This window comes from Myiozetetes cayanensis, unplaced genomic scaffold, assembly GCF_022539395.1.
Source record: "Myiozetetes cayanensis isolate MyiCay16 unplaced genomic scaffold, myiCay2020 scf21, whole genome shotgun sequence".
Lineage (NCBI taxonomy): Eukaryota > Metazoa > Chordata > Aves > Passeriformes > Tyrannidae > Myiozetetes > Myiozetetes cayanensis.
Window position 1 is genome coordinate 9272544 of NW_026087423.1, and position 22064 is coordinate 9294607.

A 22064-nucleotide genomic window follows, 5' to 3' on the forward strand; every position below is an offset into this window, starting at 1 on the left:
TTAACATCTTGTTAAAATAAATGAATTGTTGCTACCATTCAGATTTCATTTAACTTCACTGTTGCTTTCTTCCTGTACAGCCTTGAATAAGTCAGTTGTGTCCAAATCGTCACAGGCACTTACACACAGATGTGCTGATAAGATCCTTAACTGGATAGTAAAGTTCAACCTGTTGAGTTCTCTTATATGGCTGAGGCTGCCTCAGAAACTTCCTGAGCTGGGGCAGGAGGGGTTTGTTCAGCTGCTGTTGGAGCCACATGAAACTTTTCTTTTGTTTTCAGTGGGAAATGGATTTACATTTATAATCACTGCTTATTCACTGGTTAGTCCTGCCAATTTTGCTTTCTTTTGAAGTGTGAATGGAATGATGGAAGTTCTCTGCTCTTTGGTGGAGGTCAGAGCTGTATTTCAAGAAAATCATCACATGATGTTGTTGTTGTGTTTCTTTAGGTATACAAGTAGATTGAAAAGCATGCTGGGTTCCTATCACAAATTAATGGAAACACTGAATGAAGCAGAAACCAAACTTCTTGATGACTATATCCAAGAACTGTGGAGAGTACTGAAATCAGGACACAAAAGACTCACCTGGAACTCCTTAGGTAATGGAGATACTATTTTAAACTGGCCTTAGACACTGATTTTCAGTTAAAAAATCTCAGTTGTGCAACCCACTTTTGATGTCCCATGCCAGCCATGTGTAGTGATGGATATCCCATGGGTAGTGACACATCCTGTTGCCACAGCCAGGGCAGAATAGCAGGTGTGACAAACTCGGATCCAGGAGGATATTTCCTGGGTTTTTATTCTATTTAAAACACTGGAGAGGGTTAGAAACCCTCAGATAAGAGCTGTAAGGGAGCTACATTAAGGATCAGGTGAGAAAACACCTAATCTGTCTGCAGAACCTTGGGTTCATTCTGAGAGGTGAACCCCAGCTGATCGTAGCAATTCTGATGCCTTGGGGAAATATTTGTTAAAAGATAAAAAACCAAAGGGTTGTGATTTGTTTCAAGGTATTGGTGAATTTATTTTCCAATGTACACAAGCCATCGAGAAGGTTGAGTCCCTTGTCCATCAGATTCACAACATTTCTGAAGACATAAACAGCAAACTTCTGTTCATGGAATCAGCAAATCTCTTCAAGCTTCCACTTTCAAAAACTGGTGATGAACTTCCTGGTAAGTTCCCAGATCTGTCACTTGAGTGAGTGAGTGATGGATCAAATTTCTTTCAACACTTTCTAAGTTGTAAAAAGTTTGCTCTCACATCTGGTGGTTGCTATTAAATAATTGAATCTATAAAAAATCAGAGGGCTGAAATATTAATAAATTAATCATTAAGAAGTGAAGATATTTTTATCAATAGACAAGATCAATTTCACGTTCCCAAATAAAGCCCAGCTAATTATTCCAGTGTACAAATCTATTAGATCTCCTGCAGTTAATAATGCTGTTTTTTGTATCTGTTGCAGAAGCACAAGAATTTTTTGACTATATTAAGTGTGAAAGAGCCAAAGATGTGGCACAGATCGTTAGGGAGTATTCTGCAATTCCACCATTGCTAATGGAAGTGGAAGGACAAGTTGCCAATACAAACACTGGCAAATCTCCAAAATTAGCTTCCTATTATGCATACTGGGAAAATAGGATTTACCAGGTGTTGACACAGTTAATTGTGAAGTAAGTCAATTGTTTGCTTCAATGGATTTCCAGTCTTTCATCTTCAGATTTCCCTGGATCTGTTGATCAGTGTGTGGACTGACACTGTTTGAACACCTCAGTGACTTCCAGTTGGTGACAGATTTGTATTAGGACAGGTTGTTACCTGTGAAGAACAGAGAACTGATAACAAGGTACAGGAGAACCCCAAATCCTGAGGAAATGGATGCTGGCATATTTTTGGCAGAAGAGAGAAATAAGATACATTTTCTGCAGTCTGTCTAGTTGCCCATCCCAGGTTTACTTCTAAATCCAAGGTTTTGTTTTCCTAAAGAGTTTGGGAACGTGGTGTCTGGGTGCCCAGTTCCTCCCTGCTCTGCAGGGGACACCAGGACAAGAACAAGGGTTTGTTGGGTTTTAATTCACCTGCTCTGCAGGGGACACCAGGACAAGAACAAGGTTCTGTTGGGTTTTAATTCACCTGCTCTGCAGGGGACACCAGGACAAGAACAAGGGTTCTGTTGGGTTTTAATTCACCTGCTCTGCAGGGGCTGAGGCCAAGGAGGTTTCTGTAGCAAATTATTATATAAATGCTTCTATTTTATAAGCAAGATATTGTTGCAATAGAGCATTGCAGGGTTGTAAAAGCTTCCCAGCCACCTCTACTTCCCATCATCCATGTCTGGTCTGTGCTCAGGTGACTTTGTTGTGCTTTTTTGGCAGGGCTTTTGCAGAGGAGTTGACCAGAAGTTCTCAGGATCCTTTTGCACCAGGGTGTCCCCATTCATTCCTTCTGCCAGTTTCTTTTAGTCCAGCTTTTGTATGAAGTCAGTTCAGTGGGATGATGTTGCTCCCAGACTCAGGGGTGTTTCCAGCTGAAGTTGGTGGTGATTGACTTCAGACAGCTCAGTTGGCAGATCTGACACACACCTGATAATTGCAGTCTCAGCTGGGCATTTCCATGGGGGCAGCACCTGATTAATTCTCTCTCTGACTATTTTTTTTCCTTTCCCAGGAATTTACAGGCGTTTAATGCAGCTATTCTTGCAAATGTGCCACTGCTACAAATCAAAGCTGTCTTCTCTGCTCCTGAGATCACCTTTGAGCCCAGTGCCAGCGAGATGGACAAAATGACAGCACAATCCATCCAGGACTGCGTTGAGGTCACAAAGGTGATTTTTGATAACGATTTTTTTTGTTGCCAGACTTTGCTTGTGATTGTAGTGAACCAGTCTGGCTTTATGTTTGGGCAAGCATAAATGTCAGTGGGAAGATTCATATTGCTTTGTCTTGAAATCAGAACATCCAGTACATAACATCCTAATTTTACAAACTGATGACAAAGGAAAAGAACACCTATAAAGCTTCATGCAATTTTTACTCAGGCAGAATTATCTGTTACTATTTAGCAGTTTTGCCAGTGTAAGGACATGATTTGGTTCCATAACTCAACACATATCAGAAGGAAATACTTTTCAGGTTGCACTGCAGATGTTGCTTCCTGATGTATGAATAAGCTGGTGGAATAAGGAAAGTGAGAATCCTTCTCTACATGAAATCCCTCCTTAAAAGCAGCAGAAAAACAGTTCAGGAAGTGTTGGAGAAGGGCATCTAGGACACATCTAGGACAGTAAATATCTAGATTGAAATGTGCAGCTTGCTGGCAATGATGCACCAATATTTCCCTGCATAAATATTGAACTGCTCTCCTGAAAAAAACCCCAATATTGCAGCAGTGTTCTTGCCCTGTGCTGATGGAGAAAGCAGTCCATCTGAAATGAGTAAATTAGATTAGATTAGATGTGCTTCCTGTGCTCTGATTTGCTCTTCTGCTCTACTTCTGTATCCAGCCTTTTTGACCCAATTCCTTCTCCTCTCTGTCCCCCTGTATTGGAACTCAGCAGAGATTTTAGAGGCAGGATGAGTAATGCGTGGAAAGGTTTTGTTGGGATGAAATAACTCTTCCTAAGTTGATAGGGAAGTGTAATGCTGTCAGAAAAACGATTGATTTGAGAAATAATTCACTCCACTGTGTCCTAAATAATGGGGAATTTCCTCACCAAAAGGGTTGTCAAGCACTGGCAGGGGCTGCCTGGGGAAGTGGTGGAGTCACCATTCCTGCAGGGATTTAAAGCATGTGTCGATGTGGCACCTGGGGCCGTGGGTTAGTGGGGATCTTGACAGTCCTGTGGGTTAATGGTAGGACCTGATGATCTTAGAGGGGCTTTTCAACCTGCATGATTCTGTGAATGATTTGACTAAAACGACTCCACAAGGAAACTTCTTCAACCCTGTCTCGCAAACTGCAGCACTTCGTGCGGTGGATGCACGGCACGTGTATCGAGTGCCCCCCTCAGCACCTCAGGAAAGATGAAGTTGTCACTTTCAGCTTCTACAGTGACGTCTCCCAGAGCCCCCTGCTGATTGAACAGGCTGTTCTCGTCACCCAGAATGTCCACAAAGTCCTGGCTTCTCTCAGCAAGTATTTGAGCCAGTGGAACAGGTACGAGCCGCTGTGGAAATCAGACCAAGGCGCAGTCCTGGAGAGGTTGGCTGCAGAAAAGCCTCCTTGTGTCACCTTTGATGAACACTTGCAGTTCTATCTGAAGGTCATTCAGGAAGTGACCCAACAGCCCTTGGTTAAAGATGAGCAGTTTATCAGGCTTCAGCTGGCTCCTTTAGCCCTCACAGTGCAGGAATATGCTAAAGGCTGGATGATTTCACTTGGGAAGGTGCTTAATGAGTCAGCAAGAGAGGAACTTGTCAGGCTGAGGGACGAGATTCAGGTAAGTGTTTGCAGTTTGGTTTTTTTTAGTATCTTTATCACATAGACTGAAAATGAACCTGCATGTTATTTGCTTGTGTTCTGTGTTTGACTCATTATTATAATTCTGCCTAATTGCTTCGTCGGTGTTGATTGTGGACATTATCTTTACTTTTTACAGAGATTATCAGAGAATGTCAATAGACCTCCTGATACCCTGGATGATTTCAGAGTTGTCCTTAGCTCCTTTGTGGAGATCAGAGGCATGTCCTTCGAGGTGGAGCTGAAATATTTGGACATCCTGGAGAGATACCGAACTCTCGCACTGTACCATATTCCAGTAAGTGCATTTCTCATCAGACAGTTCAGATTTGAGCTAAGGGCTCAAATGCCTCGCTTGTGAATGAATAAATGTTTTCATTTTAAGACATTTGACAGACTTAGAGTATCTAAGGCATGTCTGGAGATTGCTGAGTCCCCCTTTCTCAAATCTGTGTCTGCTTTAAAGTGGACGTGTGGCGTGGGATTGGGGTCACTTCAGCTGCTTTTGTGTTCTGCAAATTTATGAAGTCACAAATTCCTCACTGCCTCGGCACTCCTTGTTTCTTGTGAGAGATGCTCCTTGTTTTGTTGTAGGTAGCTAAAGAAGAGCAGGAGAGGGCTGACAAGATTCAGGAAGAGTGGGAGACTCTTTTCCTGGAAGCAGCACAGCTCGATCGCAACATGGATCGGAAAGGAGGTGTGAAAGAAACATTCACAAAGGTGATCTTTGCCATTAATACTGAAAAAGAGATTCCACAGAAATGGAAAGCAACACAATTTAAACACTGTTCTCTTTAGGTTACACAACAACAAATTGAGGACTACAGCAAAGAGACAGAAGATTTCTTTCAGAAACTCCTGACCGAGGGGCCTGGGTCTGTTGGGGATGATCTTGATAAAGGTAAATGGATTGATGTGTGTGGAGTGATGTCTTGAAAATAATTAGCCTTTGGATAATTCAAATTTTATGTCAAGCAAGAAAATTGTGTTTTCCTTATCAACATACAAACTCATCAACCAGGAATGTGAACTTTTTTAATGCTAGAACTTCTTCAGACTGCCTGCAAATGCTGTCTTATTTATTTCCCGTGAATCCTGGGATTATTTATCTAGAAAAAAAATAATCCTCTCCTTTCCCAGGATTGGAACTCATGGCCAATTTTGATAAAGAATTGGAGAGACTGGAAAAAAAGTCCCGGGAACTGGGCAGTGCTGAGAAACTTTTAGGCTTGCCGGGAACGGTGTACCCGGACTTGATGAAGGCACAGAATGATGCAAAAGCTCTGAGGCAGGTCTATGACATTTATGCAGCACAAAAAGTGAGTATCACCCTGTGTCTGCACAGACACACCTGTGATCATGCACAGACACTCAGAAAGGGCAGGGAGGAAGGGGCTGCATTGTCCTCTGTCAGCTCTGGTCAAAACCTCTGCATGGAATAAGCTGTGCCCTGTAATTGGCCATCATGGGGAAATAATTTGAATTATATAAGTGCAGCACTGATTTGTCTCCACAGAACCAAACACATTCTCTTAGCAGATAGGAACAGGCTTCTCCTTACCCCTAATAATTATTGGCTGGCACTTCTTTACTGCATGAGGCCTCCTGACCGTTTCAGTGGAACTGCTTTTGGATATGGAATGTGTACAGCTGACAATGGGTATCTCAGGCTTTGACTAGGTTTTAGGAAGTTTTATTTTTCCAGCATTAAAATGCCCTGTAAATTATGCTCTAAAGGATGCTTCTCCTGTTCTCCATACTGTAAATGTGTCTTGGATATGAACCTGTCCTTTCCTCTGTTTGTAAAATGTTAATACAATTCCATCTGCATCCCGACTGTCATCTCGAGATCTGACTGTGTTGAAAATATTGGTTTTTTGGGAGGGTCAAAATATGACTTTTTTTCCTTCCCAGGCAGCTAAGAATGAATGGTCTCAGACACTGTGGATAAACCTGAACGTGCAGCTCCTGCAGGAAGGGATCGAGGGATTTCTCAAAGCCCTGCGCAAGCTGCCCCGGCCCGTGCGCAGCATGGCCGTGGCCGTGCAGCTGGAGACCAAAATGAAGGCCTTTCGAGACTCCATCCCTCTGCTGCTTGATTTGAAGAATGAAGCTTTGAGAGAAAGGTTTGCTTTGATTCATTGAACACCAGTATTTTATGTGGTTTGTTAGAACTTTTTGGTTCCGTTCCTGGGGTCATGGCACGTCCTGGAGTTTGGAACTTCACTTTCTGCTTGAATGAATTTGTGTAACAACAACCCAAGTGACTGCAGTGTTTGGGATACTCTGGGTATTCAAAGTAGTAGTTCTTGTTTAAACATGGTTTAATTATTGTGTGTTAAACTACAGTTGTTTTTTTTTTACTGTGTCTGGTGGTTGGTACAATCGAGGTGTCAATTTAAAACAGGCATTGGCAAGATCTTATGGAGAGAACAGGAACAAAGTTTGAAATGAAAACAGAAACGTTCACTTTGGAGAACATGTTTGCCATGGAACTTCACAGACACAAGGATGTTATCAGTGACATTGTTGGAACTGCTGTTAAAGAGCTCAGCATTGAGAAGGTGATGTAGTAAATTATAAAATGCTAATGAAATTGGAAAGGCAAGGATGACATCAGTCTGGAGTTTTATCTGAGAGTTTTAAGTTGTCATGACAGTGAGTTTGGCCACCTTCAGGTAGCTGCCATGAAAAGGAGCTCAAGAGGGATCCATTCTGTTGCTCCCATCATGTTTTCAAATAGGCCTTTCTTTACAAACCAGTTAGAAAATCTCTGCAAAAATTTGGTTGAATTAATTGCTACATTTTTTTGCTTAAGATTATAGTTGTCCAATTTTTGGAGATTAAAAGATGCATCATTTATGCTCATGCAGGGAATGAAGGAAATAATAGACACATGGGAACAGATGAAATTCACTGTACTGGAATACATCAAGGGCACTGAAAAACGAGGCTTCATTCTGGGACCTGCAGAGGAAATTCTGGAGATCCTGGATGACAACAATGTCAGCCTTCAGAGTGTTCTGGGCAGTCGATTCGTGGGTCCTTTCCTTTCAAGTGCTCGCCAGTGGGAGAAAACTCTGTCCCTGATTAGTGAAGTAACTGAGGTAGGAGGAAAGTGCTGGATTGGATAATTAGTTTTTATTACTTTATAATCAGACATTTTCTGTTGTATTTTTTTTTATTCTCTGATGGTAATGTTTGATTCTTAGATCTGGATAGCGGTTCAGAGGAAATGGATGTACCTGGAGAGCATCTTTGTTGGGGGAGATATCAGGTCACAGCTTCCAGAGGAGGTCAAAATATTTGACAGAGTAGACAAAATGTTTAAAGAGGCAAGTACTTGACTTGTGATCAGCATGTTTTCATCCAGCACTGCAGCCACAGAAAACCATGATTTAAAACCTTTGATTCTGTAAGAACCTGCACTGCTCGTGCTGCTTGTGTGCTTTGTCACTAATGAAACCTAATTTAGTGTAACCTATTACTGTTCAGTATTTTCTAAACTGCCTTTTCTCCCCCTGCAGATCATGGAGGAAACCGTGAAAGACCCGACAATCAAAACGTGCTGTGAGGTCCCCAATCGTCTGTCAGACCTCCATCACATCAATGATGTGCTGGAGAAGTGTCAGAAGAGCTTGAATGATTATTTGGATGCCAAGAGAAATGCTTTCCCAAGATTTTTCTTTATATCTGACGATGAGTTGCTGAGCATCCTTGGCAGCAGCAACCCCCTGTGTGTCCAGGAGCACATGATAAAGGTGCAGTGTCTGGCTGCCCACAGTGCCTTGGGATTTTAAGAAGTTTAAACAGACTTTAAGATGTTTAACAGACTGCACTGTACATGCTCCTAAGGGTGCACTAATATTTTTTGCACACAAAAAGCATCCTGGCAGCATCTTGGATCAAATCTGGTCGATAGTCTGTCCTGGCCAGCAGCAGAGGAATGTTGGTGGAGGAACATTCAAAATACACCAGAATGATCTACCACTAAAGAACCTTCTTGTAGCTCCTCATAGATCTTTATTTTCTAGGGAAAAAAAACCAAAACAATGTTATTTGGGCCTGATTATCTTGTTGATTACAGTTGGGATGCTGGGCTATGTGTCAGCGTTTGTATTTGATTACTTAGAATCCATCTCCATTTCTCCTGAGAGCCCACAGACTCTTGTCTCAAGATGAAATGGGGCTGGACACCCTCACACCCTGGAATCTACCGTTTCTAAAACTCCAGTGAATTTCTTTGCTGCTGCCTTTCAGATGTTTGATAACGTGGCCTCCCTGAGGTTCCAGGACGGGGAGAGCGGTGAGAAGATTGCAACAGCCATGATCTCGGCCGAGAAGGAGGTGATGGAGTTCCGCCAGGCCGTCCCTGCCGTGGGCAGGGTGGAGAACTGGATGACAGCAGTGCTGGAGGAGATGAGAAGGACCAACAGACGCCTCACCAAGGAGGCCATTTTCCGCTACTGCGAGGACAGAAGCAGGTGACACACCCAGGGGCAAGGATGACACAGGCACCTCACGTGTTGTGATGAAGCTGGAGCGATACCGAAAAATTAAGACTCAGTTTTTTAATTCACACACAATTTAACCTGTATTTCTGTATTTCTGTACGTGGAGGGATAGGAATACGTGCATGTGCACTATTTTAATTGACCAGGAAAATTGTGTTACCTCTCATATCTAATTTCCTAAGTCTTGAGGTTTTATTTTCAGTGGTGTGTGCTCCGTAGGTTTTTCTCACGATGAATTCCAGTTGGTAATTGTACACATGGAATAGGCAGCTTTTCTCTCAGATTATTCCCTAGGCTTTTGAAATCCCACAGCATACCTGGGTACAATTCTCTACATCTCTGAAAAGTTTGGCTCGTGTTGTAGTTGTTGCAGAAACAGGAAAACAGGAGCAACTTTTCGTTTGGTTGGTTGGTTGGTTTTGGTTTTGGTTTTTCTTTCCTGATCAGTCCCTTAAGATAAACAGTAATTCATCCTCTCTCACTGTGCATGTTTTCCACAGAGTTGACTGGATGCTGCTCTTCCAAGGCATGATGGTGCTGGCTGCTAACCAGGTGTGGTGGACGTGGGAGGTGGAGGACGTCTTCCGGAAAGTGAAGAAGGGAGAGAAGCAGGCGATGAAACTTTACGCCAAAAAGATGCACCAGCAGATCGACGACCTGGTGACCCGGATCACGATGCCCCTGAGCAAGAACGACAGGAAGAAATACAACACCGTCCTCATCATCGACGTTCACGCCAGAGACATCGTCGACATATTCGTGAGGGACAGGTAAACTCACCCTGAGCCCCACGCGCTGAGCGAACGCCCAGTGCAGCGATGACACGTCCCTGCTTTGCCTCTGTGTTGGGCAGCATCCTGCAGGCTCAGGAGTTCGAGTGGGAGAGCCAGCTGCGCTTCTACTGGGAGCGGGAGCCGGACGAGCTGACGGTGCGACAATGCACCGGCACCTTCTCCTACGGCTACGAGTACATGGGGCTGAACGGGCGGCTCGTCATCACCCCCCTCACCGACCGCATTTACCTCACCCTCACCCAGGTACTCCTGTGCACTCACCTGAGCCTTGCTTGGCAATAAGATACCCCCAGGGATCTCCAAGTGGAGGGATTGTAGGGAAATTTATTTCCAGAGTCGAGAAGACTGAGTTTAAAAGATCGTTGCTCGTACTGGTGTTTCAAACGCCGGGCCTGGGGGAAGATTCATCCCCTGTTATTCTCAGGGCTTTTATCAGCCCTGGCCCTCCACTCTGGGGGGTCTTTGACATGTCTGCAGGACTTGTCTTTTTCTCATACCAGGGAGAGTTTCTCTGGAATGCAGGAGGAGAAAACTTCTAAAACTGTCTTTGGGAAAGATGCCTCTTCTAGGCAGGAAAGTCTCTCTAAGTGAAACAAGCTCCGATCTCCTCACCATAAATCTTCCAGAAGGGTTTTCTACCCTTACAAAGCCCTTGCTGTAGTTCGACACAGTCACATCACTGTTCTGTTGCCTCCTCCTGCCATCTCCCAGGTGCTGATGTGAACACTGATATCCTTAAATCAGCTGTGCTATCATTGCCTCATTGCCTCAAAGACAATGTAGGATGCATTCACAGATTAGACTGAAACTTTTGCTACCAACTAAATATAAATTTAATCCAAGCTTTGCTTTGTTTTTTTTTTTTGGTCTATCTCCAAAGGCTCTATCCATGTTTTTGGGAGGAGCACCAGCAGGGCCAGCAGGTACAGGGAAAACAGAAACCACCAAGGACCTGGCCAAAGCACTGGGCTTGCTGTGTGTAGTGACAAACTGTGGAGAAGGCATGGACTTCAAAGTAAGAGTTAAAGATCTGTGTCCTCTGATAAAATGCCACTTCCTGCTCCTTTTCAGTGCCCAGGATAAGGACATGCTCTGAACTGCTGCACAAGTACCTCCCTTAGAGATACAATACTGTTGGGTGATGAAATGTAGCAAAAAATGTCTATTTTGAATCAGTTCCTGGTGGAATTTCAGGTGTTTTCAATCAAAGGAGCAATGTATAAATATCCAGAGGTTTTGCCCAGCAATTAGGAGTTTTAACACCCTTCACATTTTTTTTTGGTGCTGAATGTTTTTATATATTCATTGCAGAGCTGATTTTTCTTGTTGTTCCTTTCAGGCAGTTGGGAAAATTTTCTCTGGCCTTGCCCAGTGTGGAGCCTGGGGGTGCTTCGATGAATTCAATCGCATCGACGCTTCCGTGCTCTCCGTCATCTCCTCTCAGATTCAGACTATTCGAAGTGCTTTGATGAATAAATTGAAAGTATTTCAGGTAAACATGGAAAAAGAAGAGCAATTGTGAAGGCTGAGCTTGGTTTTGAGGCCAACAGGCAGGGTTAGACCCCTTCATTAGATCGAAGGGCTGCTGCTTCTCTAACTTGTCTGTGCTGAACATTTCGAACCCCACCGTATCTGCTCTGGGTTTGGAAGATGTTAAATCCTTGCTGATTTCCTAATCCTTTGCTTGGTTCTTCCTTTGTGAAGTGGGATAAAAGTGATCCTAATAGGATAATAGTAAGTAAGTGGGATAATAGCATAGTAGTAATTAGGGAGAGGAGTAACTTGATGTGGATTGTGAGGCTCTGTTTGCTGCTGTTTATTGGAATTCAAAACCCTCAGACAGAAAATTTGATTGAGGCTTGTGAAGTGTCCTAAAGTTTAGATCCAAGATCCATTCATCTCACTGTTTGTGTCTGGATGACTGTGAAAAACTAAACATTTTATCACTTTGTCCTAAGTGGGTGCCTCAAGTATTGCTGTTTTTCTCTTTGAGCCAACAGTACCGCTTGTTTCAGTTCCTAATTCACTTTAATGATGTTCCCTTTAGTTTGAAGGGCAGGAAATCACCCTTGACAGTCGGATTGGCATCTTTATTACCATGAACCCTGGCTATGCCGGTCGCACCGAGCTCCCCGAGTCTGTCAAGGCTTTGTTCAGGCCCGTGGTTGTCATTGTGCCAGACCTGCAGCAGATCTGTGAGATCATGCTCTTCTCTGAAGGCTTCCTCATGGCCAAGGTAAGAACGTGTTACTGCTGCCCACAGCTGTGCACACCCCCACATCTGCATGGCCTGGGGTGTTTGGTTGATGGTCCAGCTTCAATCTCAAACAGGTCCTTGCCAAGAAGATGACGGTGCTTTACAAGCTGGCCAAGGAACAGCTTTCCAAACAGCATCACTATGATTTTGGACTGCGGGCCCTCAAGTCGGTGTTGGTGATGGCTGGAGAGCTGAAAAGAGGATCAGCAGACCTCAGTGAGGTAGATTTCCTGCTGCTTTCACGTTTTCCATTAGGAAAGGGATGTGTTTTACCTATCTGGTGTGGTTTGTCTGCTTTGGAAATAGGAGAATTGGTGTTCCTTGTCTTATTATTTCACATGGCTCTTACTGAGTTCCATCATGCTCTCTGCCAGCAAGTTGCCATCAGAACTTGAGTCAAAGTAGGGAAATCTATGTAAAATGAGGTATTTTACTTCTTGTTGAGTCCAGGATGCAAATAGCCAGAGGAGTGTCTGTGAATGAAGAGCAAAAGCTGCTTTTTGAACAGTGCTTTCAAAAACACCCTTTGTTGTTTCCACGAGTAACTGATGCCAAGAACACATTCTCAGAGCTGTGCTGAAATAATCAGGCACTACTTTTTACAGATGTTTGAAGTACCTCACTTTGGATGATTGGTTAGCTGTTTGGTAAAGATGGATTTTGCTATGTTTTGTCCAGGAAGTTGTACTAATGAGAGCTCTACGAGATATGAACCTGCCTAAATTTGTGTTTGAGGACGTTCCTCTCTTCCTTGGCTTAATCTCTGACCTGTTCCCTGGCCTGGACTGCCCTCGAGTTCGCTACCCTGACTTCAATGACGCTGTGGAACACGTGCTGCAAGAACGGGGTTATGTGGTTTTACCAGTGCAGGTATAAAAAGTGTTGATTGCTTGAATGTTTGTTGTGAACGTTGGGCTGGAGGTGCATTCTTGCACTGTGGAGTGGATCTGATATAGACCAGCTGCTAATCTTATCCCCAGAAGAGTCTCCTGAGTCAATCCTTATTTTGCAGGTGGATAAAGTAGTTCAGATGTACGAGACCATGTTGACCCGGCACACCACGATGGTGGTTGGACCTACCGGAGGTGGCAAGTCAGTTGTCATTAACACTTTGTGCCGGGCCCAAAACAAGTGAGTGTGGAATCTGCCACGTGGGAATCAGGCTGTAAAATGGCACAGACTGTGCTGCTCAGCCCTGGCTGGTCATGGCAGGGTCAACAGCTGCCCAGAGGATTTGCTTGGATTAACAGGAGATGGCACTGTGTGATTTTACTGTGCTTTTCCTGCTGTCTCTTTAGGCTGGGATTATTGACAAAGCTTTACATCCTGAACCCCAAAGCCATGAGTGTGATTGAGCTGTATGGGATCCTCGACCCCGTCACACGGGACTGGACAGACGGAGTCCTGTCCAACATTTTCCGGGATATCAACAGGCCTACTGACAAGAAAGAGCGAAGGTGGGCAGTGAGAAATCCTTGTGATGCTTTTTAGATGCTGAGTTTTACATCAGTCAAAAATTAATACTTGATGCTGCACTGTTTAAAAGAGAAATCCCAAGGAAATAGAAGATATCCAGGGGTTTTTCTTCCTCCTCTGAGTCTCTAGCCTCAGGGAAATGATGCAGTTTTAAAAGATGAGTGGTGGGCTTCCAAACACCTGGGCTGACACTCACACCACTGATGACACTTCTGAATTCTGAAATATTCATGAAATCAGAGCTCAGGCAGTGCCCCATGGCTCTCGTACGCAGGTACATTCTCTTTGATGGAGATGTGGATGCTCTCTGGGTGGAGAACATGAATTCTGTCATGGATGACAACAAGTTACTGACTCTGGCAAACGGGGAGCGGATCAGACTGCAGTCCCACTGTGCACTGTTGTTTGAGGTAAGGAATCACTGCACCATTTAATACATGGGAAGGGTCAGAGACAGATGGGGCTTTAAAGCCTGAAAAGCAGTTGCTGTGGCTGTTCTTTGTTTAAGTGTGTGATTATATTCTGTGATTATCTTGTAGGTTGGTGACTTACAATATGCATCTCCTGCCACCGTGTCCCGCTGTGGAATGGTCTTTGTAGATCCTAAAAATTTGAGATATGAGCCCTACTGGCAGAAGTGGGTCCAAGGAAGAGAAAAAGAGGTGGGAATTTCTGCACCTGTTCAGCAAGAATTTGTGTTAAACACTGAGTTTCAGATAGCCTGATTTTCTGACAACATCTGATCACTAGACCTGCAGCAGAGGCCTAAAGGGAATTCCCATCTTTTCTAACTTCTGGTTGTTTCTGAGAGGTGAAGAACAAAGAGTTGACAGTGAGATTGCTTGACTCCTTGTTTCTTACATGGAGTTTAAACACTCAAGTCCACAGGGAGCTGAAATAAGACAACTTACTTGCTGTCACCTGGTGAATGCTGATCTTCACCTGCTGAAAACCCAGTCCATACAATGTACCCTGTCTTTGGTAGAAGTGATCCTTTCAGGAACAATCATACCTGCTCAGCCAGGTGTTGATGGGAAGTGCTGCTGTCAGGAATTTGCTCTCCAGGTTTCTGTGTGTTGAATTCTTGTCCCTTTTGTTCCTCAGGAAGAGAAGATGGACTTGAACCGTCTCTTCCAAAAGTACGTGCCCTACCTGATTGACATGATTGTGGAGGGAGTTGTGGATGGCAAACAGGGACAAAGGCTGAAGACCATTGTTCCTCAGACAGATTTAAACATGGTAAGAAACAGACAGTGAAGGCTGAACTTGTTTAGCTAAAAAGCAAATGGAACGATGGAGAAAGTTTAATCTTCCCAAAGAAAGCACAGGAGGAGAGTCTGTGCTGAAATGTGAGTTTGCTTGTGGTGAGCACCATGAGACACAAAACCAGTCAGCTCCTGACAGTGCTCTTCTACTGCCCCTAACACACACAGCAGGAGATTCACCTGTAAGGACAAACATCAGCAAACAAACAGCCGAAAACATGTGCCGGGTTCTCATGTTTCACCCACCTGACTGACAGTTTTGTTTAGAGTTTTGTCATTTTTCCAACAGGTTGTGCAGCTGACTGTGATGCTGGAAGTCCTGTTGGTACAGCCTGAGGATCCTGATGTTCTGGAGTGTTTTTTCCTGGAAGCTTTGTACTGTTCCTTAGGTGCTGCCCTTCTTGACGCCGGGAGAGTTAAATTCGATGAACACGTTAAACGCATTTCCTGCATGTCCACTGCGAAGGATGACAACACCCTGGCCAAGGCAGGGGAGCTGCCAGGTAGGATCTTGGCATAATTGAATCCAAACTCCACTGCTTATATTAGGAAAGAGTTTCCATGAAGGCAGAGCACTGTTCTTCCTTCCAGTTTGCTAAGCCTGGCTGCAAAATCCGCTCTTTGAGAGACTATCACTGAAAACCACCTGGAGATGTTGATGCTGGATGACTCCCAGCTACTGCTCTGTCCTCACAGAGGAGTGCTTTTCTATGCCAAGCTGAAGAGATAAACAGTGAAAGGAAAAGTAAAATGTGAAAGAAAAGCCACTGGAAGGTGGTAAAAAGCAACAGTGTGATCCAGGTGCTGGGCTAGGAGAACTTTGGTTAATGCCTTAGTGGGTTAATGACAAGCAAACAGAACAAAGTGTTGCCCAGCTTGGTCCAGATTCTTCCCCTTCATTTTCATCTCATTCAGATTATTTTCTTGTGAGATATTTCAGTGTCCCAGAAAAATGGCAATTTCTTCACGATTTGCAGGTCAGCTGCCAACTTTGTATGACTTTCATTTTGATGGATCTCAAAAGAAGTGGGTACCTTGGATGCAGCTTGTTCCTGAATATATTCACAACCCTGAAGTGAAATTTCTTGACATTTTAGGTGAGTGTAAGATAAAATACAGTGATGATCTACCTTTTAATTTAATTTGTAATGTGTCACCACTGAGTGCATGGCATTTAACATGAGGCATCCTCTTTCTCTGCTGAAGGTCATTTCCTCAGGTTCACTTTCTTGTGGAGGAACATCCATTTCTTGAATATTCTTGTCATAGTAACAGAGTTGATGCTCACAGTGTAATAAAGGAATGAGGAAAGGATGAAAGCTTGTTTCAGTTCATAAGGCTTATTTAGGAGCCAACAATGCCTTCCACAAGCCAGAATAGCAGATGATTCACTGTTTGCTGTACCAGAAATTCTAGGAAAAACATCAGCTCAGTGGTCCAGATACTCAATAGATAAAAATTCTGTTCTTAGGGCCATTGTTGGTTGTTACTTCAAGCATTGCAGAATGGTGACAGGAGCTTTTCATAGTTCAGGACAAATGAAGGCCTGTTAATTTACAGTAATACTCCAGCAAGCACAGGTTAACTTCACTGACACAAGAGATAATTCTGGGATCTCTGAATTTGCTCCTAATGCCAGGCTATTCACATGGAAAAAATTCATCTCTGGAGAGTTCTGGGAAAACGCTTATGATCCAAATAAATCCAGATTATATCCTTGAAACAGGGATTAAATGGAGCTTAACCAAACCATGACCCTCCTATGTGGATGATAACTTCTTTTTAATATATCTGGAAGATCCCAGTGATAAAAGCTGAAAGGAGCTGGTTAAGCAGTTAACATTTTCTTTCAGCACTGTGAGTCGATAATTCAGATCATGTCTTTGTGCAACTGCACGTCAATACTTTGAGAGTGTGAGCCAGCACTGTGCTGTAAATAAACTCCCCAGCTGGGCTGCATTTTGGTTTAAGCAGGGCTCGTGTCCACGCTCTTTTACAGTGCCCACAGTGGACACGACTCGCACGTCTTGGCTGCTGGAGCAGATGGTGAAGATCAAACGCCCGGTTGTCCTTGTCGGTGAATCGGGAACGTCCAAGACAGCAACCACCCAGAACTTCCTGAGCAATCTGGACAAGGACCTCAATGTATGTGGGGGGCTTTTTGCCTGGTTTGTAAAGCTGCATTTTCACTCCTTGCCCTTGTGTTCAACCTGCGTTGGGAAGGCTGAGTCTGGGGGCAGCAAGAGTGACCTCAGTCCTGGGACTGCAACCTGCAGATCCAGAGTGTGGCAATGGCTCGAGATTCCTGCAGGATCAGAGGTGCTTTGTCCTATTCCACCCTGTGCCAGTTCAATTTTATAAAGTAAAAACATGTTACCAAAGGGAGTTACTTTTGTTTGTCATCTGTAATTCAAGTGAATGATGGACCAGAGAAGCGTTTCATGTACACCTGAGAGTTTAATAGTGACAAAACAAAGAACAGGTAAAAATCCATTCTTATCCACGCCCTCCCTTTGCAGCTGGTGCTGGTGATTAACTTCTCTTCTCGTACGACATCCATGGACATCCAGAGAAACCTGGAGACAAACGTGGAAAAACGAACTAAGGACACTTTTGGCCCTCCCATGGGAAAACGTCTCCTGGTGTTCATGGATGACATGAACATGCCAAAGGTGAGCTGCCAGTAGTTTGAAAGGTAGGATAGAAACACTTGGGGTGGCACTGGTGTTGTCTCTTCATGCACAGATCCACTGAATCACAAGTGAAAGGGATTCGTGGTAAGTGCAGCACTGGATCCCAGCTCAGGATCCTCGGAAGGGTTGGATTCATGTGCCAGAGGGGGTTGTTTCTGCCTGTTCCAATATTTGCCCTCTGTGTAAGAGAGATCCTGTTGGATCATCTTTTCATGCCATTGAAATCATGTTTCTGTGGCCTGATATTGGCTGCAGGTCCCTGTCCCTTTATAAATGGGGGAAAGGGGTGTGTACATTTAATTTATCTCAGAGAGGAGCCTTTCCCACAGGACACTTTGGAATGAATGTTCACAGTCCATGCTGGAGCTTTCCAAAGTGTCCCTCGGTCCCTGGAACGTTCTGAGTGTGGAGCACAGCACTTCCCCATTTTCAGCAGAACTGGGGTGCTGATGGACTGTGCTCTCACCCCCTGATCCTGTACCCCCCAGGTGGATGAGTATGGCACCCAGCAGCCCATTGCCCTGCTGAAGCTGCTGCTGGAAAAGGGCTTCTTGTACGACCGCGGGAAGGAGATGAACTGTAAATTCCTGCGAGACCTGGGGTTCATCGCTGCCATGGGCAAGGCTGGAGGAGGCCGGAATGAAGTGGACCCTCGGTTCATCTCACTCTTCAGTGTGTTTAACATCCCTTTTCCCTCTGAACATTCCCTGACTTCCATCTACTTCTCCATCCTGAAGGGCCACACTGCGGTAATTTCACTGCTTTTAAAGGGTTGCTCAGCAGGTTTCTTAGTTTTAAGTAGACTTTTATTTCTGTGTTGTTGCAAGACCTGAAATCTTCTGTTATCGAGGTTTTTTTATATCCAGAACCTCATGTGAACCTTTCCTTTCCTCTTCTCTTTCTCAGTGGGTTTTTATTCTGTTTAAACGAGTTCTTGAGTAATGTGGAAACATTCAAGTCAGCAGATAATTAATAAACCTGGTGCTTTTCATGGGTTGAAACCTGTGAATGATTTGGTTAAAGCTCCTGTGAGCACATACACAAAGATCAGCAAACTCTTTCCTGAGTGAGTGTGAATAATTTGATATAATGCAATTAAACTGCATTCCTAGCAAGGCACCTGCAACATCAGATATAATAAAAGAGCAATTTAATTTTTCTGCTATGGAAATGTACAGTGGAAATTCCTGTCATTGAGTTTGATGTTATCTTGAGCACTCAGCAAGCTCCAGGGTGAAGATGGAGCCTGCCCCAAAACATTTAAACTGCAGAATGTTCATCCTACAGAGAATTCCTGACTGTGTTTGAAATATTCCAAGCAGGTTGAAAAGCTGGGAAGCAGATTGGGTTTAACAGCACTGAGTTCTCTCTGGGCAGTCCCACGAAAACACCTCTTTTTCTCATGTTTGCAGACATTTACTGAGGCAATCTCAGCCATCTCTGACAAGATCACTCTGTGCACTTTGGAGCTTTATAAGAGGATTGTTAATGACCTGCCCCCGACTCCTTCCAAATTCCACTACATTTTCAACCTGCGGGATCTTTCCAGAGTCTACAATGGACTCGTTCTTACAAGTCCAGAGAGGTAAGAATAGAAAAATTGTCTTCAGTGGTCCTACACTTGTTTATTTGGGTGAGTCTGGGTGAAAATGAGGTATTTTGGTACAGGACATCAGTCCCATTTGGTTACTTGTCATTAAACCTGTGCCACAGTGAGAAGTAGAACACCCTGAATTGTGCTCTTACTCTTGGGGACAAACACTGATGCATTAATCTTTCTCAAAGAAGTTATCTAGAGGTAAAATTGCAAGCAAATTACTTATTATGAAAAGAACAAAATCAAAAGAGCAAAAAAGAAGATCAGTGCAGTATTTGGTCATTGTTATTAACCGTATGGCCTGAGGAATCGTGTCAGCTCATTTGGGCACTGATGTTAATTCAGGTTTCAAAAAGTGACCCAGATGGTGAGAGTTTGGAGGAATGAGTGCCTGAGGGTTTTCCATGACAGGCTGATTAATGAAGAAGACAAAGCATTGGTGAGTAATTTCTCTCAATTTTTAGTAGTCACTAACTATTACGTTGGCAATTCATCTGCAATAGCAACACTCCCAGCTGTTGGGCTCAGGTCTCACAGCCCAACTGCAGCCTTGTCTGATCAGTGCATTGCTCATTAATTTAAAACATGACCCGTGGAGGTTTTTTTCTAAAATAAAGTGACTATGGCAGAATAAGAAATCAGATAAGGAATGGAAAGTATCAGCTGGTTTACCTGTCCAGGAAAATTGGTTGGCAGCAGTACAAGAGCCAAAGTGTGAGAGCAGTGCAGGAGAAAACTCAGGAAAGCACTTGAAGTCAGTATTTTCCTTCAGGAAGGATTGTGTCAGAATGTGACTGTACAATCAAGTAGGAAAAAGGATAAGAACTGTGTTCTTAAACAGAGGACTCAGTTTTGGCTGTTATGCAAACTGGAAAATTATACATATATGCTTCAAATGATATCTTAAAACACAAAAGAGAGCGATGCCAGTTCTATATCCTGAGAATTAGGAGAGAAACGGGGGTGAAGTCTATTTATGTGTAAGCAACTTGCTTTGCTTTGGAAGTTGCGTAGATGAAAAGAGGTAAATTAAAATGGCTTCAGATTTTTCTGCCCAAAACTTTCTCCTCTGACATACAAAGATACACCTCAGAGGGCTGTAGTGTTTGGGTCTTCTGGTGACAGACTGATTTCATACCCTTCAAGGTGCAGGGTCACATAAAGAGCTTGGTTGAAGAGCATTTCACAGATGAACTGGAACATGCCATGAGGGACCCGGTTCTTTTTGGGGATTTCAGAACAGCACTCAATGAAGCAGAACCTCGTGTTTATGAAGATATCCAAGACTATGATGTAGCAAAAGCTCTTTTTCAGGTAATGCATCAGCTTGGAACTGTGCCTGAGTCTGTCCCTGTGCCTGAGGAGTGGGCAGGAGCCTGCCTCAGACTGTAGGAAACCTGTTCCCTTCCTGTGTGCACATGGAATTGTGTGTGCATGGATATCCCCCTGGGGTCTGCAGCGATGAAAGCTGAGGATCAGCTCCACAGTGAGCAGTGTTTTCCAAGAGTTTATTTTCCCTGGGGAATGGGAAAGGAACACTAATGTTACTGATTGTTTCATTGATCTCCCGGTAACGTTCTGTTCACCTCTCTCTGAAGGAGATTTTGGATGACTACAATGAATTCAACATTAAGATGAGTCTGGTTCTTTTTGATGATGCTTTGGAGCACCTGATCCGTATCCATCGCATCATCCGCATGGACCGGGGCCACGCCCTGCTCATCGGAGTGGGGGGCTCAGGGAAGCAATCCCTGACAAGGCTGGCTGCCTACACAGCTGGGTGTGAGGTGGGTGACCCCGTGTCCCTGCAGTGAAAAATGGCAAGGAAAGGAATATTGTGACGGGGATTAAATGAGGGGTGGGGATAAGCCAGTGAGTCAGGGTAAGATCAGACTGGCAGCTCTTCCCTGTGGAGAGAAACCCAGAGTGTGTGATTGCCTGGAGGTCCAAGATGATGACTGTGGGTGATCTGTGATTGGCAGTGGGGACAGGAAAACAAGGATGGGTTTGGCAATGAACAACTAACAGCCCCTAAGTACTGCTGTTGATACTTCAGTGGATTCCAGCTGCTTGGAGAACCTTGGGATTGATACTGTATTATATCAGACAGGGAATGTTCCTCTCAGAGCAATGTCCACCTGTGTCTTCTCAGTATGTGTTTTCATCCTTAGGTGTTTGAGATCATCTTGGTTCGAGGATATGGAGAAAACAATTTCCGAGAGGATTTGAAAAACCTGTACCAGAAGCTGGGCATTGAGGACAAGCCAATGGTGTTCCTGTTTACAGATGGCCACGTGGCAGAGGAGAGTTTCCTGGAACTCATCAACAACATGTTGACTTCAGGTGCCACTGGCAGCCTCAGTTACTCCTGCTCTGTGTCTGCTTGTGACTCAGAATCTCAGCTGTGCCCTTGACAAGCTGTTCCTGGTGTTCCTGTGTCCTCTGCTGCTGCAGTCACCTTTCAGTACTGGCTGAAATCATCTTGGCCCTAAGAATGGCTCTCTGGCAGCTTCTGCCAGTCATTTCCCTGTGTCTGGGCAGGCTGGGGGGTTCATTCACGCTGCAGGAGTCTCAGATTTCTTCCAAAGCTCAGGTGTAATTTCAGCTGCATTTGCCCACAAACCCCCCTTGTGGCCAATTGGCTTTTGAGTGGCTTCCACCTGAACTGCAGCAACTGCTGATGTAAATATTTATCTATATGAGTCCTAAACTGAAGTTTAGCATCTTGTAGTGTGTGGAGCAGCTGAAAATGAGCAGCACCTTGCACTGTGTGACCACCCTCTCTGTAAAAGTTCCTACACAATCTGATTTGAAAACAGATGTATTAAATCTTAACCCTTTTCTTGTTCTAACTTGCCCTGTTCCTGGTCTGTCATAGGTAACTTAAACAGTATTTACCACAAGACTGAGAGAATGGAAATGTGAACTGATGGTTTGTAGACACTAATGAAGATTTTCTTTCAGAGTTAAAAGCACTTTACACTCTTGTGACATTTTCTGT

The 22064-nt window shown here is 44.0% G+C and overlaps 1 protein-coding gene across 1 annotated transcript in view; it reads left to right on the forward strand.

The window, feature by feature from the left end:
- Positions 1–22064, forward strand: part of DNAH10 (dynein axonemal heavy chain 10) — a 49297-nt gene that overhangs the window by 9230 nt on the left and 18003 nt on the right. Inside the window, exons 15-51 of the mRNA XM_050318772.1 lie at positions 451–602; positions 1017–1181; positions 1475–1682; positions 2677–2833; positions 3971–4447; positions 4607–4765; positions 5062–5187; positions 5266–5368; positions 5608–5786; positions 6382–6593; positions 6875–7031; positions 7341–7574; positions 7680–7802; positions 7995–8228; positions 8728–8951; positions 9482–9751; positions 9835–10018; positions 10656–10790; positions 11115–11267; positions 11823–12011; positions 12107–12253; positions 12711–12902; positions 13045–13163; positions 13331–13489; positions 13783–13918; positions 14048–14170; positions 14613–14747; positions 15063–15276; positions 15751–15870; positions 16773–16918; positions 17293–17445; positions 17955–18215; positions 18879–19051; positions 19409–19502; positions 20210–20377; positions 20662–20850; positions 21235–21406. Of these exons, the coding sequence (XP_050174729.1) occupies positions 451–602; positions 1017–1181; positions 1475–1682; positions 2677–2833; positions 3971–4447; positions 4607–4765; positions 5062–5187; positions 5266–5368; positions 5608–5786; positions 6382–6593; positions 6875–7031; positions 7341–7574; positions 7680–7802; positions 7995–8228; positions 8728–8951; positions 9482–9751; positions 9835–10018; positions 10656–10790; positions 11115–11267; positions 11823–12011; positions 12107–12253; positions 12711–12902; positions 13045–13163; positions 13331–13489; positions 13783–13918; positions 14048–14170; positions 14613–14747; positions 15063–15276; positions 15751–15870; positions 16773–16918; positions 17293–17445; positions 17955–18215; positions 18879–19051; positions 19409–19502; positions 20210–20377; positions 20662–20850; positions 21235–21406 (6542 nt within the window). The remainder of the gene's footprint in view (positions 1–450; positions 603–1016; positions 1182–1474; positions 1683–2676; positions 2834–3970; positions 4448–4606; positions 4766–5061; positions 5188–5265; positions 5369–5607; positions 5787–6381; positions 6594–6874; positions 7032–7340; positions 7575–7679; positions 7803–7994; positions 8229–8727; positions 8952–9481; positions 9752–9834; positions 10019–10655; positions 10791–11114; positions 11268–11822; positions 12012–12106; positions 12254–12710; positions 12903–13044; positions 13164–13330; positions 13490–13782; positions 13919–14047; positions 14171–14612; positions 14748–15062; positions 15277–15750; positions 15871–16772; positions 16919–17292; positions 17446–17954; positions 18216–18878; positions 19052–19408; positions 19503–20209; positions 20378–20661; positions 20851–21234; positions 21407–22064) is intronic.